The 16,432-nt window shown below is 34.0% G+C and overlaps 2 protein-coding genes across 4 annotated transcripts in view; both read left to right on the top strand.

The window, feature by feature from the left end:
• The window catches only part of LOC123554188 (general transcription factor IIF subunit 2-like), a 217,438-nt gene that overhangs the window by 128,012 nt on the left and 72,994 nt on the right, over positions 1–16,432 (top strand). The gene's annotated exons all lie outside the window — the stretch shown is intronic.
• On the top strand, positions 1,078–16,048 carry LOC123554194 (uncharacterized). Of its 3 annotated transcripts, none has more exons than XM_053548363.1 (9): positions 1,078–1,188; positions 5,324–6,230; positions 11,745–11,923; positions 12,479–12,593; positions 12,986–13,064; positions 13,468–13,638; positions 14,062–14,195; positions 14,639–14,699; positions 15,361–16,048. In XM_053548363.1, exons 1-9 carry the CDS (start codon positions 1,181–1,183, stop codon positions 15,861–15,863), a joined length of 2,157 nt encoding a protein of 718 aa, XP_053404338.1. In that variant the 5' UTR covers positions 1,078–1,180; the 3' UTR covers positions 15,864–16,048. The 3 variants fall into 3 exon arrangements, with proteins under 3 accessions (XP_053404338.1, XP_053404340.1, XP_053404339.1); XM_053548365.1 differs by lacking the exon at positions 1,078–1,188 and adding an exon at positions 4,254–4,386; XM_053548364.1 differs by lacking the exon at positions 1,078–1,188 and adding an exon at positions 4,612–4,631.

Below are 16,432 nucleotides of genomic sequence, written 5' to 3'. Positions count from 1 at the left end.
AGTCAGGATTTTCATGCCATTTCAGTAACAATGTAGGGATAACGCATGTTATCAACGTATCCCGAGGGATTCTGCAAATGTTATACCACGAAATGAACATGCGCTAACGCTATTCTAGCATAAAACGCGTAAAAAACTGATAAATGGATACAATGTCTCTCAACGTCATTTATTTTCCACGAAATGCGCGGGAATGTCTGGGTTGTTTTTTACGTTGACGTCATTTCTTTTTGAATTATCCGTTCTGGTGCCGAATGACGTTTACGCTTTGCCACGGATTGCGCATATATAAAAAGGTGTTATAACAGCACGCGAGCACGAGAATCTCTCTGTTAACATACGTTTTCTCTCCTAATAAAACACCCCCGAAAAGTGACAAGAACAGCAGTTTTATGCTAGAATACATACTTATACCCACAGTTCCATATAGTTTGAACTGTCTGTCTGTCTGCAACAGTTTCTCACTTTCTTGTGTTCTTAACTCCGTCTTCGGTTTTCACTTATTTCAATCAGAACTTTGTACTCATCATCAGCATGAAGCGGATATATTTTCCAGATCTCTGTGTTCGCTTATTTCTTAAGTTATTATCCTTTTTAGGATTCAGCAAGTACATATGTATCTAGTGATATCAACTGCCACTACAATTTCAATCCAGTTAAAATAAAACTTTGTAAAAGACGTCACCGAACTTAAAGTGGACATCCACTTTTGTCATCACTTTCGAATACTTATCTAGAGTTATGCCAACGGACAATATACAACTACATGTGTACCATGTGTAACTTTTCCTACAGTTTCCATCCAGTTCTGATGAAACTTTGTATATATCAGCAGAATGGTATGGACAAAAATACCGTCAGGCCATACCAAATTGATATGTTGTTCGTCGGAACTACCGCATCAACAATTTCATTCCCGAGAAAAAAAAAAATAAAAATCGCCCGCCCGCACGTACATAAAAATCTCCGAAAAAATTTTTTTTTCCGATTACGCAGTCCGGAATAATAACGGCAAAACAGGTTTTATCGCTGTTTTAATGCGCCAAAGTGATATTGATCGGATTTCATGCGTCCATAATACATGTAGCTGATGACCTAAACTCAAAGTCAGGAATTATGGTGTTGTTCATCATTTGTTTTAAATCTAGAGTGTCTGTGCTAGTGCCACACATGGTCTTCGATGTGCCGGTAGTTAATGAAGTAGGCATGCTCTACTTTTGTTCAATACAGTGAAAAGAACGAAGCCCGACTTGTAACACAGGTGCCCGTCCAGTCTTGGTGCCCATATGGGTGCCGCCCCCTCAAAAAAAAAAAAAAAAAAAAAAATTAAAAACACTGTTTTAAGCCTAAAACGAAAAAAAAAATTTTTTCCCTATATATACTCATGGAAAAGATGCATGTGTTGCCGTAACGCTATGGAGGTTTACTAGGACACGCTGTGGAACAACCAAAATGTCCAGTTCAGTACCAATGCAAGCTACCCTGCTGCAATTTACACATCATGCATTTTCTTAAATAGTAAACAATTCTATTCTACCTAGTAAACAGCCTTAAATAACTTACATTTAAATTCAAACAAGCCAAATTGTCTAGACACTTGCAAAATAACATTGACGATCGGCCATTTTGTTTCAAAACAAAAGTAGAAAACCTTTTCCGTTGTTTGCGTCTTAGAATTTAAATGTAAGTTATTTAAGGCTGTTTACTAGGTAGAATAGGATTGTTTACTATGTTATAAATGCATGATGTGTAAATTGCAGCAGGGGTAGCTTGCATTGGTACTGAACTGGACATTTTGGTTGTTCCACAGCGTGTCCTAGTAAACCTCCATAGCGTTACGGCAACACATTCACCTTTTCCATATAAGAGTATATATAGGGGGAAAAAAATTCAAAAAAAATCTTTTTTTTTCGTTTTAGGCCTAAAACAGTGTTTTTAATTTATTTATTTTTTTTTTTTTTGGAGGGGGCGGCACCCATATGGGCACCAAGACTGGACGGGCACCTGTGACTTGTAAGACGTGCACGGGTATGCAGTTAAATATATTTGGAAATATTGTTCAGATATAAAGTTTTCAAACCATTTGTTATCAGTTGTTTAGTTCAGTATGTTAGATCTAGAGCCCAAAGCTGAGGCCGACTACTATCTTAAAAAAATGTTTGTTCACAGATCCTGACCGACCTATCACATGGTATCAAGTCAAAACGTCCCCTAGTCAACCCCCCCCCCCCCCATTTCGGTCAAAACGTCCCCCATTCAGTTTAGAATTTGGTCAAAACACCCCCCTATTTTTTTTGTATTATTCTTAATTCTTCTATCAAAACGCATTTAGTCAATTTAAAAATTGTTTAGCTTTTCAAATAAGTAATGTAGATATGAAAATAATTTCTAACAAAATCCGTCCTTTTGTAACCCCAATTTTGCCTGTTTGTATATTAATTGGCTGTGAATTGATAGAACGAAAGAAACTGAAAAAACCCAGACCTCCCCAACTCTAACTTTCTAGTTCAGTCAAAGCACGTGTAACAAATAACACTTTTAAGGGTGGCCATATCGGGATCATTCTTTGTTCGTCTTGTTATCATTTTTGCCTGAAATGAATCTCTACCACAAAAACATAAGCTAGCCTGATCTGTTAAGAAATTATTCCAAAGGGATTCGAGCAATGTCGAAGCATCTGTATGCCCAACTCTGTTTGGTCTCACTGGCCAAGTGGTTTATTACTCCCCCTCACCCCTATGGGTTGGGAGTTCCACTAGGGGCACAAAGTTGTTCATGTGTCAAAGCCATCTGTGTTTCAGAAGAAATGTTATTCCACACATGTGCCTGTTTTGTCTTAAATATTCCTCATCCTGTGCCGTTAAATAGGCACACCTTCAGATTAATGTAGAAAAATCAAAATTGAAAATAAGAGACTCATTTCTTATTAATTATAAATAAAAAATAACAAAGTGATTCAGTGAGTTTTGGCAAGAATTTATTTGCAAAATTATTCATGTAGTCTAAAACATATAGAAAAGCTATATACTGTGTTACCCACACTGTAAATGTTTGATTTCTGTGTTATTTCTAAAGAAATGTTAACTTCATGTATAACCATAACCGCCTACTCAAGGGTCCAAGCTGGGAAAAAAAATAAAAAAAGCCCGCTCGCTCCATGTAAAATATACCCGCCTCTGAAAAAATCAAAATTGAGAAAAAAAATTAAAATAAAAATTTCGCTCGCTCCTACTTTTTTTGAAAATTTTCCGAAGAACTATTAATCAATTTGGTATGGCCTCATAGTACAAATGGTATTGAAGATCAAATATTTTAATTAAGGATGTACGAGCGTTTTTTTTCAGGATATCCGCCATTTTGAAAAAATGATTCTCCGAATAGTGCTTTCTGACAAAAGTTTTGCCAAAAATTAATGATAGATAAATAAAATATGGCTAATAATGTACCATTTAAGCAAATAAATTCTCCTTTTTGCGAAAAAAAAAAATGCTTTCACCCTTATTTTTGGCTGGTATTTGCCTAAAATTGACGTAAGATTTACAATGGGGTAGGGGTAGGTAATGTCAAATATCTATTAAGGTAGATTAGGTTTGGTTTTGAAATTTTCCTGACTGATACATACAATAATGAGCTATAACTGAAATAAAAGCTTTCAAGATAGCACATTATATTATCTAGAAAACATATATCAAAACAAAAAGAACAAAAAATATCAAAATTCACCAATTTTTAACAGTTTTTTCTAAATAAATCTCTTAGATGCACGGTGACCCCAACTTTTTTTCTATCCATTTTGAAGCATTTTTGTGGGTCATTAAAGCTGCAAAATATTTTGAAAATCTTAACGTCAGAAATTTTTTTGTAGATCTAAATACGTTTTTTCCATTGACAATAAAGTGGGTGGGGTAATTATGTCAATATGTGAAAATGAAAGAGAATTGTTAGTGACATTTATGCTTATATAATACTGGCATCACCTTGTATTCATATTAACATGTAACACCTGAAATCCCTATAACATTAAGTGGGATATTATATGTTTCATAAAGTATCACCATTTTTCTAATTTTACAAAATTTCAGAAATGCTTAAGCAGTGGGTGAAGAAAATGCCCTATAAAATCAAAACGAGTTCGGTGACCTATGTTCTTTCTTCTCTTGTTTGTCTTAGAAACAAATGTTCTTCAAGCTCACAGAGTATGAAAAAATTCTACACGTTAGAAAAAATTCGCTCCTACATCCTTAAGATATGACACGGTGTTATAAATATCCTTAACCGCAGATATTTTGTTACTATTTGTATGTGACTGGATTTTCCTATCTCAAGTCTTAAATGGATAAAAATGGAATAAGATAGTTGATATTACACTTCGGTACGGATTAAAAGGTAAGAATTTGTGTATTCATTTATTTGTTATAATTGTAAATATTCGCAGGTCTTGTTATTATATAAATAAAAAAGCACATAAAATCCACTGTTGTTATCTTGTCAGCTTTCGTTTCTGGACAATGTTTACAGTTTGATTGTGTTACCCGTCGCACACATTTATACGGTTACTGTCTATATTGTTAACATTTAATTGCTGTCACCATAAACCTATTCTGTATTTTGCGATATGGAGTTTATATGAAGTAAAAAAAATCTTGAAAATCTTGTTATGTTAGCAGTTAATTGAAATGAATTCAAAGATAATTTGAACAGTTATTTTGGAGATATCATAGATTTAATCGTCATCGACAGAATTTCTTATAAACTATTACATGTATAAGTACTAGATATTCTGATTTTTCAGTATCACGGAGATAATTAATGGGAATTATGTCTTAGTAGTTTTTCTATCATATAAAGTATGAAATACTAGTCCTTTAAATCAGTATTTGAAATTTAGAAATATTTCAAAGATATTTAATTAAATATGATAAATTGTAAATTTGTTTTTATTAAGAAGGTGTGGTCCTAATAACATTTTATAAGCCGAACTACTAATGGCAAGTTTGTTCATATATTTACAAAAATCCCCGATATTTATCTTCTGGAAAACCCACTGCGTAGGAGTAAGATTAGCATGTATTATTCAAACAAGATTATGGTATTTAAACACTGATAAAACTAGACATTGTACCCATTATTTCAGCGTGGGCGGCGAAGTTAGGAATTTTTCAATACTTGGTTTTTCACTAATTCTTTGAGATAAGATATAACTTATATCTATTAAAGGCTTACTGATTAGTCATGTTGATCATACCGGTATATAAAAATATCAAATACAGCGTATGTTATGAATAGACTTTGAAAATAATGTATACATTTTCGTACATTTCAGCTTATTAAAGATGAAGAGACTTAAAGAACAAAAGCAGAAGGCATGTGCTATCAAAAGACAAAAGTCACAAACGGGTGACAGTATGCATGCGTCTGACAATCTTCAACAAGACAGTCAGCTTGCAGCTGCCAAAATACAACAAGACAGTCAGCTCGCTCTTGACAATCTTCAACAAGACAGCGAGCTTGCTGTTGGCAAACTTCAACAAGGCCGTCTTGAAACTAAAAAGAAGGGGACACAAAGAGAAAACGGCATTTCTCAGACATTGTCGGTAGAAGAATTGTTTCTAGAAACTGACGCTGAAAAGGTTGAACAAGATACAAACGCCGACACATGCGTCTGTACTCTACCTGACTCATTCAAAAGCAATAACACGGAAAGTACAATGAAATTACGAGCCGGCTTTGGGTTTACACCTGAAACTTTTCAGTATAGAACAACCAAAGAAAGCAAACAGACTAAGAACACAAGTAGTTCAAAGAGACAGTGTAATGGACAGTGTGTCCGGAAAAATGTCGATAGTAAGAATATAGGTATAACTTCTATAGACGGAAATGCATCAGCCGCTAGTAGTAGCCTAATTATGAAAGGTGTTTTAGACGTAATTCCAGTCTCAATAGATGATCAAGTATCATTACCTAAAGGTACAAACAATGACATAGATACAAGTGACTCTAAAAGTGAAAGTCAGTTTGATCGTATACAAACAGAGAGACTTTTCAAAACGCAGAAACTAGGAACGCAACACAGCGTTGAAATGGATGTAATATACACTAAAGATCCTCAAGAGGAGATGCTTGAACACGCGCCGGAACAAGTACCTGATGATTACGTGGACATGAGTCCCAGACAGCTGCCGACTCAGCACAAGACAATATACTTTTGTATGATACATACTGGAAAACAGGTAAGTAAACACCACAGTTGATAGTGCTTAAATGCAAAATGTAGAAAGTTCACCAAAGATGTTACTTTTCAACTTTTGACCTGGACATTTTCAATTACTTTAACACGTTTTTATGGTTTATATACTTGGTTTAATGGTTTGATACCCGTTTTAATTCAGAAGTATGTACATTAGATCTTAACACAAGTATTATTACGGCCTCTTTTTATAAGCAAAACAATAAACGGATAACTGATAAAAAAAAATAGGTATGCTCTAAAACTGAACTTCTAGAAAACGTTGTTTTCTGTATTATAAATGGTGTATTTGAAACGCTTTAAATATAATTGAATACAAATTAGGCTATAACATTAATTATTAGTTAATTTACCAACAATGTATTTTAAGTGTTTGAGAGTGGAATTACTTAAACTAAACTTTGTCGCAGTGTTACAAAAGAATTTTACATATGATGATAACTGAATCAAACGTACTTCGTTTTTAGGCATATATCGAGTTTCTGTAAAGTTAAACAGGTGCTGAGACTGACAACACAAAATATTATTCCATGCGCAGTTCAGATAGTCCGCCACGTTTATCAGTTTTGCCATCGAGTTGTATGAAGATTGTTAAACTTACCTGTTTCAATAGATCTATTTGTTCAAACATTTATAATAATGTTTAATTTTTCTAACGGTAAATATTTGAAATATAACATTAGAAAATATTACATAATGATGATAAATTAATTCGCCTCTATGAATGAAATGTCCGTATGAATGGAACTTTTTCGTAACTCAACAATGTTGACCGCTTCGTTATATATTATGACCCCGGTCTATAAATGCTAATCAAACAAACGCTGGTTCCGAGAAACAGTTGTCGATACGAGTTACACTGCGCATTATTCGCTGACCTGACAAGAAATATGAAATATCAGTTTAAAAAAATGATATGAGTTTTGTCGGTTCTTATATCGAGGGCTTTAAGAATCTATTCTTTCAGATCATTTTCTATAGGTACTACGGGACGTGATCGCTGCGTGGAATTGCCACAGTAACGTGAGAAGAAACAAATGACCACATTCTACGTATTATATACCAGAACAGCGTACATGCTATATTTTGCTACAGAAATAATGTTTACATTTACAATATAGAAACTATAACATTACTTGATTTAACAGCAGTTTTATTAAGGCTATTTTATACTAATTCGTTTTAAACATTCTGACGAATACTGAATTATTTTATACTAAATTCGTTTTAAACATTCTGACGAATACTGAATTATTTTATACTAATTCGTTTTAAACATTCTGACGAATACTGAATTATTTTATACTAAATTCGTTTTAAACATTCTGACGAATACTGAATTATTTTATACTAAATTCGTTTTAAACATTCTGACGAATACTGAATTATTTTATACTAATTCGTTTTAAACATTCTGACGAATACTGAATTATTTTATACTAAATTCGTTTTAAACATTCTGAGGAATACTGAAAGATGTAATGTAAGAAGTACTTTATTACCAATTTGCTTTAAGGTTGGGGCTTAGATGTAAATGAGTTTTATTTATACACAAGTTTTCAACTGTTTTCAGGTTATATTAAGATAGTGGACCCGTATTGATAATGTTTAACAATTGCTTAACTTGATACAGTCCTGAAGGTAACATTTTTTAGCACTGTGATTCATCTTTAAACGACTTATACCGTGTTGTTGTTGTTTGTTTGTTTTGTTTATTCGTTAATTTTGTATAAATTATAGTTTTTCTTTTCCTCCAGCTGAAACAGAGACTTTCAATGCGATAACCATTGCGCAAAACGATCGCATAGAAATCATTTTACCAAATATTTTCTCAATGAAACCCCAAAGTATTGCGTAACAATTATAAAACACAAAATAAAATTGTCGATAACAATTTTTCTGGGAAGCATCGAATAAAAGGATTCAATCGGACACAAATTAAGGTATTGGACCCCTAATAGTAATGTTTAAAAAATGGCATTTGCTTGATATATTCTTAAAGTTGACCATGTTTCGCACTGTGTTGCAAATTTTAAGCAACTTTTACCGTGCCGTTTTTTGTAAATTTTGTATAATTTATGGAATTTCCCCAAGCTCAAGTAGAGACAAATTTCAATGTGATGGCCACTATCTAAAACGTTTGCAGAGAACTCATTACAGCATTAATTTTGATAAAAGAAACATCAAACTATTGTTAAACAATTATAAAACACGAAATAAAACTGTAAATATAATTTTTTCTAGGGTGTCTCAAGTAAACAGATTTAATGAGGTGGAAGTCTAACTCCAACATTGAAATATTATGGTCGAATCTTGTGGGTCTGTTTTGAATTTGCTCACTTCATTCAGAAATAACCTTAGGCAGATGTAAAACCTACCTGCATTTCTTCCACAATATGTAATCTAAAGAAAGAAGGCAAAATAGAGAGCTTTTACCGCATGTAACTCAGTATTTTTAGAGATGTCTAACTCTACCCCTCCTGATTCAGAGGTAAATTCACTTTGAACAGCAAGAAATCGCTTATAAAATGAAAATTTTTCCACTTTTGTACAATACATCCATAATAAGTCTTGAAAGAAGTAAAAACTTACTAGAAAAAAAGGAAAATATGGAAAAGAATAATTTTGGTCCAAGTGGGGCTTGAACCTATGCCCCCCCCCCCCCCCTCCGCTCCCCCCCCTCCCACACACACACACCCTGAAAATTGCAGTCAAAGTAGGTTTATGGTAGGGTTTGAATACTCTTCAAAAAGGAGGTACTCTATTACGGGTCCAATACCTTAAGCTTCAACTCTTAAAAATTATGGCCTTGCTCTCTGCATTTATAAAGAACCATAGGGCTGAAGTAAAACCTACCTACCTACATTTCTTCCAAACGTTGTTAAGTAAAGAAAAAAAATTAAAAATTAAGAACTGTTACACATGTAACTAAGTATTTTCAAACAGCAAGAAATGGCTAGTCAAATAAAACATTTTCGCTTTTGTACGACAGATCAATGATAATAAGTCATGAAAAAAGAAACAGTTTATCTTACTTGAAAAAAAAAAGAAATATAATGTGGGGCTTGAACCTATGCCCTCCTGAAAAATTAGTGAAAGTAATCTCATGGTAGGAACTGAATACTCTTCCAAAAAGGGAGTACATTATTAAGGGTACGTCAATTTTCCTAACCATGGTACTGGGGAAGGAACATGACTAGACAATAATCATTAACAGTCCGGGTTGTAACGAGATTCAAGCCCAAAATGTCCCTCATACCGACAAGAAAATCGTCCAATCTGATCAGTGTTCATACATTTATACAGTATGTGTGTGTGGTGGAGGGGGATTGCATATTGAAATATAGATGTTGTGTTTGTTACCTTTATATTTTATCTGATATAAAGTCCCTCAATGTTTATAGTAGCTTCTTTAGATACCTATAATAAACGGTTATTGCACGCCAATTGTCCAATAATAACGTGAACCCAGATTCACGGTCGAAAACCTAGGATTAACAAACGATAAACTAGGTTTTTCGAACATAAAACCAGGTTTTTTCTAATACTTTCGAGCGAAAACTTGCCCAAGTTTCAACTAGGTTTTTCAAGTGAACTTTGCCGTTATTCTAAGTTCACGAGCGTGAACCTATGTTTACGAGAGTAAACCAGGGTTCACGAGTGTAAAACATAGTTTACGAACATGAACGTTATGTTAACGATCGAGAACTTAGGGTTACGACCGTTAACATGTGTTTATGACCATAAACATAGGTTCACGGTCGTGAACATAGGATAATGACCAAAAATCATTGTTTTGTTCGAGAAACCAATTTTATCGAACGTAAACCTAGGTTCACGTTCGTAAACTATGGTTAACGCTCGTAAACCCAAGTTCATGGTCGTAAACATAGTTTCACGTCCGTGAATAATACAATGGTTCTCGGCAAGCAAATTATCCAATTATTACATTCTTGGTAAAAGAAAAAACTAGGATAATCGAATACTTACATAATTTTTCGAGCGAACACACGGGGTAATGGGCGTAAACTATAGTTTACTCTCTTGAACCCATGTTTATGTCCGATAAACTAGGTTTCTCGATTGAACTTTAACTTGGGTGTACAACTTGAACCTACACTTACAAGCATGAACTATGGTTTACGAAGTAATCCTATGTTTTAGCTCAAAAGAATAGGTTTACATGCATTAACGTTTGAAAAACCTAGTTTTTCCATTGTTAAACCTAGTTTTTCGACTGTGAAGCTGGGTTCATGTTATTATTGGACAAACTCCATATACGTCCGTAAACTATGGTTCACGATCATAAACCTAGGCTCATGGTCGTAAACAGTGGTTCATGTCACGTAAATACAGGTTCACGGCCGTAAACCATAGTTGATTTTTCAATTCTAATATATCGACCGTACACCATGGTTAACATTTGAAAAACTAGGTTTCTCGAATATACAATGAATTTCGCTCGTTATCCTAGGTGGTTTGATTAGATTACATTCTCGGAACCTGACTTTTTTGTAAGATTTTAATTTTTGCGGTTTCAGATTCCCAAGTGAGAATTATGTGCCGTTTGTATCACTAATAAAGCAAACACAATGGTTTTTTTTTCACCATCTTTAGTCTTTAATATCCTTACACTACATTCACAAGTTAACCAAGATGGTTCATCACAACAATTACCTATGCTCGCCTTAGTTTGATATGGAGAACCCATAATACCTAAGATTTTGCATACATCTTTCCCGCACAGTTTTCATTCAGTGTTTTGTGGTAGCTAGCCTTTCTGTACTTTCAGTACTTTGATTGATATATGCTTTCCGAAATCATTTATTTATTTTCAAACCGCGTCATGACCAAGTGTTTTCTTTCAGGACACAAGGACTTGGTAAATCTGTTGGAATTTATAACAAATAATATTTTCTATAATCCATGTAGTGTATGCACTTATCAAACTGACATTCAGCACGGTTTCCCTGTAAAATGACATGTCTTTTTTATTTTTAAATATAAACAGTGGTTTCCCAAACATCGATTTTACGACGTTTTGGATGACTCAGTCGATAAACTGCATGTATTAATATAAATCATGTCACACTTTTAATCGCAATGACAACATCTATTCAAGTGTTTATCATGAACTTCAAAAGTTAACCCTACAACTCTAACCGGAAACTATTTTACTATCCATGTCATTTTATTTAACTGTACTAATCTTTTACTAAAATCAGTACGCACATATTTTATTTTATGTAAGTTTATTTTAACATGTTTGTTTAGAAATGTTCTTGTAATTATGTTATTTGTTTACAATCTTCTGCAATATAAAATGAAACAGATTAACTGCATATTTTCATTACATACGGTTGTATTCAGTTTTGCAATAACTATAGTTTTCTATAGTTACAAAATAGTAATATAAGTGTTATAGGCATTTTTGTCAACTTTTCACTCTTAAACAATATTACAATTGCATGCACTGTTAAATATACTTTAATTTCAGAAACCAGACCAGGAGTCAAATATTGTTATCCCGCATAAAAATGCAGACAAACCCGAGGGTGATGACTTCGGGGCAAAATTGTGCACCTTCATAGAAAAGAAACGAGATGGATCTGTCTACCATAGACATTTTCTGGTGCACGTGGTTCCTACTGAACCTGCCGGGCAAATGAGAATAGAGTAAGACTCTAATTGAGCCGCACCATGAGAAAACCAACATAGTGCATTTGCGACCAGCATGGATCCAGACCAGACTGCGCAACAGCACGAGTCCTGACCAGACTGCGCAGGCTGGTCTGGATCCATGCTTGTCGCAAATGCACAATGTTGGTTTTCTCATGGTGCGGCTCAATTGTTTAAAACAATCAGGTCCGCCTGACGAATTTGATAGAATACGCTCAGACAATATTATTGACAAAGTTAAACTCAGAGATATTCATTACTGCTTTAAAACGAGACAATATAAAGTCGAGTACCCACGTGTTATCAATCTGGTCACCAAGGAGGACACGGAATTACTTAACGTTTCTTGACAACTATGATGCATCTACCAGAGAAATGAATAGAAATTACATTTGAAGGGAAGAAAAAAAATTCTTACAGCTGTATACTACTAAAGCTAATAGCTAAAACTTCTTACTTAAAACAACATGTAAAACCAAAGTTAGAGGAATATACAAAAAAAAATGAAACTTTAAGAACATAGGTAGTCATTTATTAGATTGCCTCTTGCAGGGACAATGACGAACTGGTGCTTGTGAACGATGTATTTGTCCCAGTACTAAGGCATATAGATGTTCTGAATCTTTTTCATCATGTTCAGGTGGATGGAAAAACAAGGCTTTTGCTGGTAGGTGAAACTAGTCTAAATGTTTTCTCTTATCAAGAATATAGCAGCTAGGTGTAATACTATAAGAATGATTACAGCCGTAATATCAAAATAATTCCCCAGTAGTGTTTTGCCATTGACCGTTCCAAGGCTGTACTCAATGTGAATCTTCCTCGTAGGTACTTGCATTTGTTCGCTACGTTTGCAATCGTACATTTCTAATCCATTGTGTATGTGTATACAATTACACATACCCATATTTCTATGTGCAGTGATGTATGAGCGGCTGTGTTCTTTGAATGTCGCTTATCCTGTTCGATGTGTGTCCCTGTTTTCCATTTTAATTACAGACAATCAATAAAGTTGTACGCTCCAACCATGTTTAAGACGTATCTTAAATTATTTTCATTCAGGTGGTACGCAGAGTGAAAACCAAGAAGAAGTGGAGTTGGATAGAAACAAGTGCGATACTTACCGCAGACAAATCACCTGGTAATTCCGTTATTTCTTTTCGAAGGAAGTACCTATTCGCCTGATATTCGTATTTAAGGCTTTTTTTCCTTGCATGATAATATGGAATCATTTCATCATAAGTTGCGAAAAAGAAGTCTGGCTTTTACATTTTATCTCTACACTAAAGTCATCTTTATATATGCTTAGTTATTCATATGCATTTAGACCTCTTTCGCTCTAACCATTCTATGTGCAATATTAACACATTGCTTTACTACCAGTAAAATATCATATGTGCTTTATTTTCTCTCTGCATAGAACAACTCTAACGGTTACTAAACTCCTCAACGTTATAACAAATACAAATAAACAATCATTTTAGATATTGAACAACAAGCTAACGAATAGGCTTTATATTTTTCCACTCGGATATCTTTTTCAGACGAAGGTCCAGTGGTCGAATATCCCGAGTATAAGAGATTTAAAGGGGAGAGGTATGAAATGCCGAAGAGCAAACATATCTACAAAGTACCCGGGACACAAAAATATATGGACATTTCTGATAGAGGAATATATGTTGATATACTCCAAAATGACAGTCCGGACAAAACGAGTACGTTGTATCACCTTATCACGTCTTAATATTTCCAATTCAAATGCAATACCTTAGAAGAAACTATACAAATCTCATGCATTTCAATTATCTATGATTGTGTCGGTGTGGCATTGAACTCGACCCAGGCCCCTGGTATTACTAATTATGCGCGATAAGCGTATGTATATTGCATTTACCGCTATATTGTTCAGCCGGCTTCCCGTGATTATATTTATGCTACATAAATTTGTTCACATGTAAAATGCCAAACTGTTTGAAGCACCAAAATTTACGAAGCTAGTTAAGCTATACAAATGTACATTGCTATTAAGTGAAATGAAAATGGCTGAGAATGCAGATATGTGACACTTTAATACAAGTTTTGCGTTGTTTAAATTTTACATGTCTTTAAGTCATTTACTTCTGTTTTTCTCATTTAAGAGGTGATATGGAAACGTTGCATTTACTGGCTAGTTGACAATGAAGGGCATATAGATTTTGCAGCGGCTCTCTCTGATGAGACAATGACGTGTTACATTGGTATAAATCAAAGAACCAAAGACATAATTTTAAAGGTATTTTTATTGTTCACTGGTTTAATTCAGATGAATGTACTTGTCTTACACTAGAGAATACGAAAAATAATATATCTGAAAATATCTAAATCACATACTGTTGTGTAAAATATTTGTTTGGGTAGTAAGCAGAGTACCTTTGCCTTTCTGAACCGGGAAGGCGTTAAGATAAAGTTGAGATTAAGTGATAAAAACGGGGTGCTTTCACTACCTTAGTTTTATCTACATGTATAAGAAATGGAAATAAGTCCAAATTACTACCAATTTGTGCATGCATTCCCATACTTGAGTTAAAAATCGCACACATTTTCGTAATCATTTGCTCTAATTTATTTTAAAAGAATAAACATTTACAGACTTGTATGCGTACAGTTTACATAGCTGCTGTGAATGAACAACGAAATCAATATGAATGATTTACTAGAAATTCTCTTCATTTGCAGAACTCGCCGGAATGGTTTAAGATGATAACTTCAGGAAGTTACATTCGTTTCCAATTCAAAGGTAATGAGTTCTAATGAAAATTTAGTTTTCATAAGATGGCTTTAAAGTTAATTGATAAACAATACAATAAGATAAATGAGTATTATGAAGGGCCTTGTATACATGTAGTTATATCTATGAAGACGCACAGCATGATATAGCATAACCTCGGCTTGATTAAAATAGCTGAAGACACTTGTTTATTAGAATAGGGAGTTTATATTCGACCAGGCGGTTGTTCTTAGTAGATATTATGTAATACGTCGTTTTTGCATTAAGATTTATATCTAATAATTTATTGTTAAGCAAAAAACTCCTTTAATAGTAAATGAGAAATAACTTATAATGTCTACAAGGGGTTATTTTGGTTTCCTGACAGTGCAACAATAGTAATTATTACATTGCTCACACTATAAATCGACGGTCCGTAGTTTGTACACTAAATTTTATTCGGCTAAAGTTAAAATTTAAAGAAAATGATATGAAAATTTACTTCACTGATGTCATGTTATTTGGCTTGTTGTTAAAAAGTTTAAAACAATTGACACTTGTCCTGTGGACATTTTGACTATTGAGTGGCAAGCCATTCAGTAAGTGTATTAAGCTACATTGTCATATTTTGATGAATCCGATACTTTCTACTTGAAATACTTGTAGACACCTGCTTTTTTAATCACTTCAGATCAGTACCTCGGTTATGACCGAGAGAGTGGACAGGTTAAAGCACAAACTAGCAATTGTGTGTTTGAAGAACTGCCAGCTTCTGAACTGCAAGCCAGAGACACGTCGGAATGTGTTCCAGAGAATATTTCAGAAACCACCTCTAGATCTACTACCAATATGATACAGGGTGGGAGTAATGCATCTAATGATGATTGTAGCAATTCTGAAACGTCTTTTTCTCAATCAAGTGAAGATTCAATTTCCTCATCACAAGAAAGTAATACATCGGAGAGAAATGCCGTTCGATTTAATGACGGAGCAGACAGTAGCGGATACAGTTCTTTATCTTTAACTCCACTAGATAGTTTAGAAACAAGTACGTCTGAGGATTATCCTGATTCTTCTAGAATTCATAGCCAATGTGGCTCAGAAAACAATTTGAAAACACCAACTACTCCTTTGCAATCCCTGTCTTTCACAGAAAAGACAATGTTTACAGAAGGCAGTGATTTCATTGTTTAAAATGCATAAAACAATACTATACAAACCTTTCTATCACAGAGGCGGTAAATCTTTTACACTTTTATAGTGAATGTTAATGTGACCAATTGTTATGTTTTTCATAACTTAAAAGATAAAAAACTTCAACTTCATTGGTTATATTGTAAGATTTTTATTGATCAGAAAATAAAGTAGATTGTCATATACAGGTGCGTTGGCTTATTATTTTAGTACATCATCCCGAATCGTTTGCCTAGAATAAGCTAAGAATGCCGGACCTGACGTTATTTAAGAAATGATATAGATCTATCTCATCCAGCGATTTGTCGTTGAATAAAATCATTGTTTGGAGTTCAGATGGGAAGGAATTATATCATGAGGGCGCAGCATATCACATCCTATAACGTGACAACGCGACACCACAAGACAACACGCCAGCGGATGGGATAACGTGGCACTTTTCCGAAATTGTTTTCGTTTTGTATTAAGTATTTTCAATTTTGTCTATACACAATGTAAATCAATGAAAACCAGATTTCTACCAGGTTTCGAGGATAGAAAGGGGCATCTAAGGAATGTTTTCTGAATTA

The sequence above is a fragment of the Mercenaria mercenaria genome, chromosome 7, assembly GCF_021730395.1.
Source record: "Mercenaria mercenaria strain notata chromosome 7, MADL_Memer_1, whole genome shotgun sequence".
Taxonomy (NCBI): Eukaryota; Metazoa; Mollusca; class Bivalvia; order Venerida; family Veneridae; genus Mercenaria; species Mercenaria mercenaria.
This window is presented reverse-complemented; position numbering and strand designations above follow the sequence as displayed.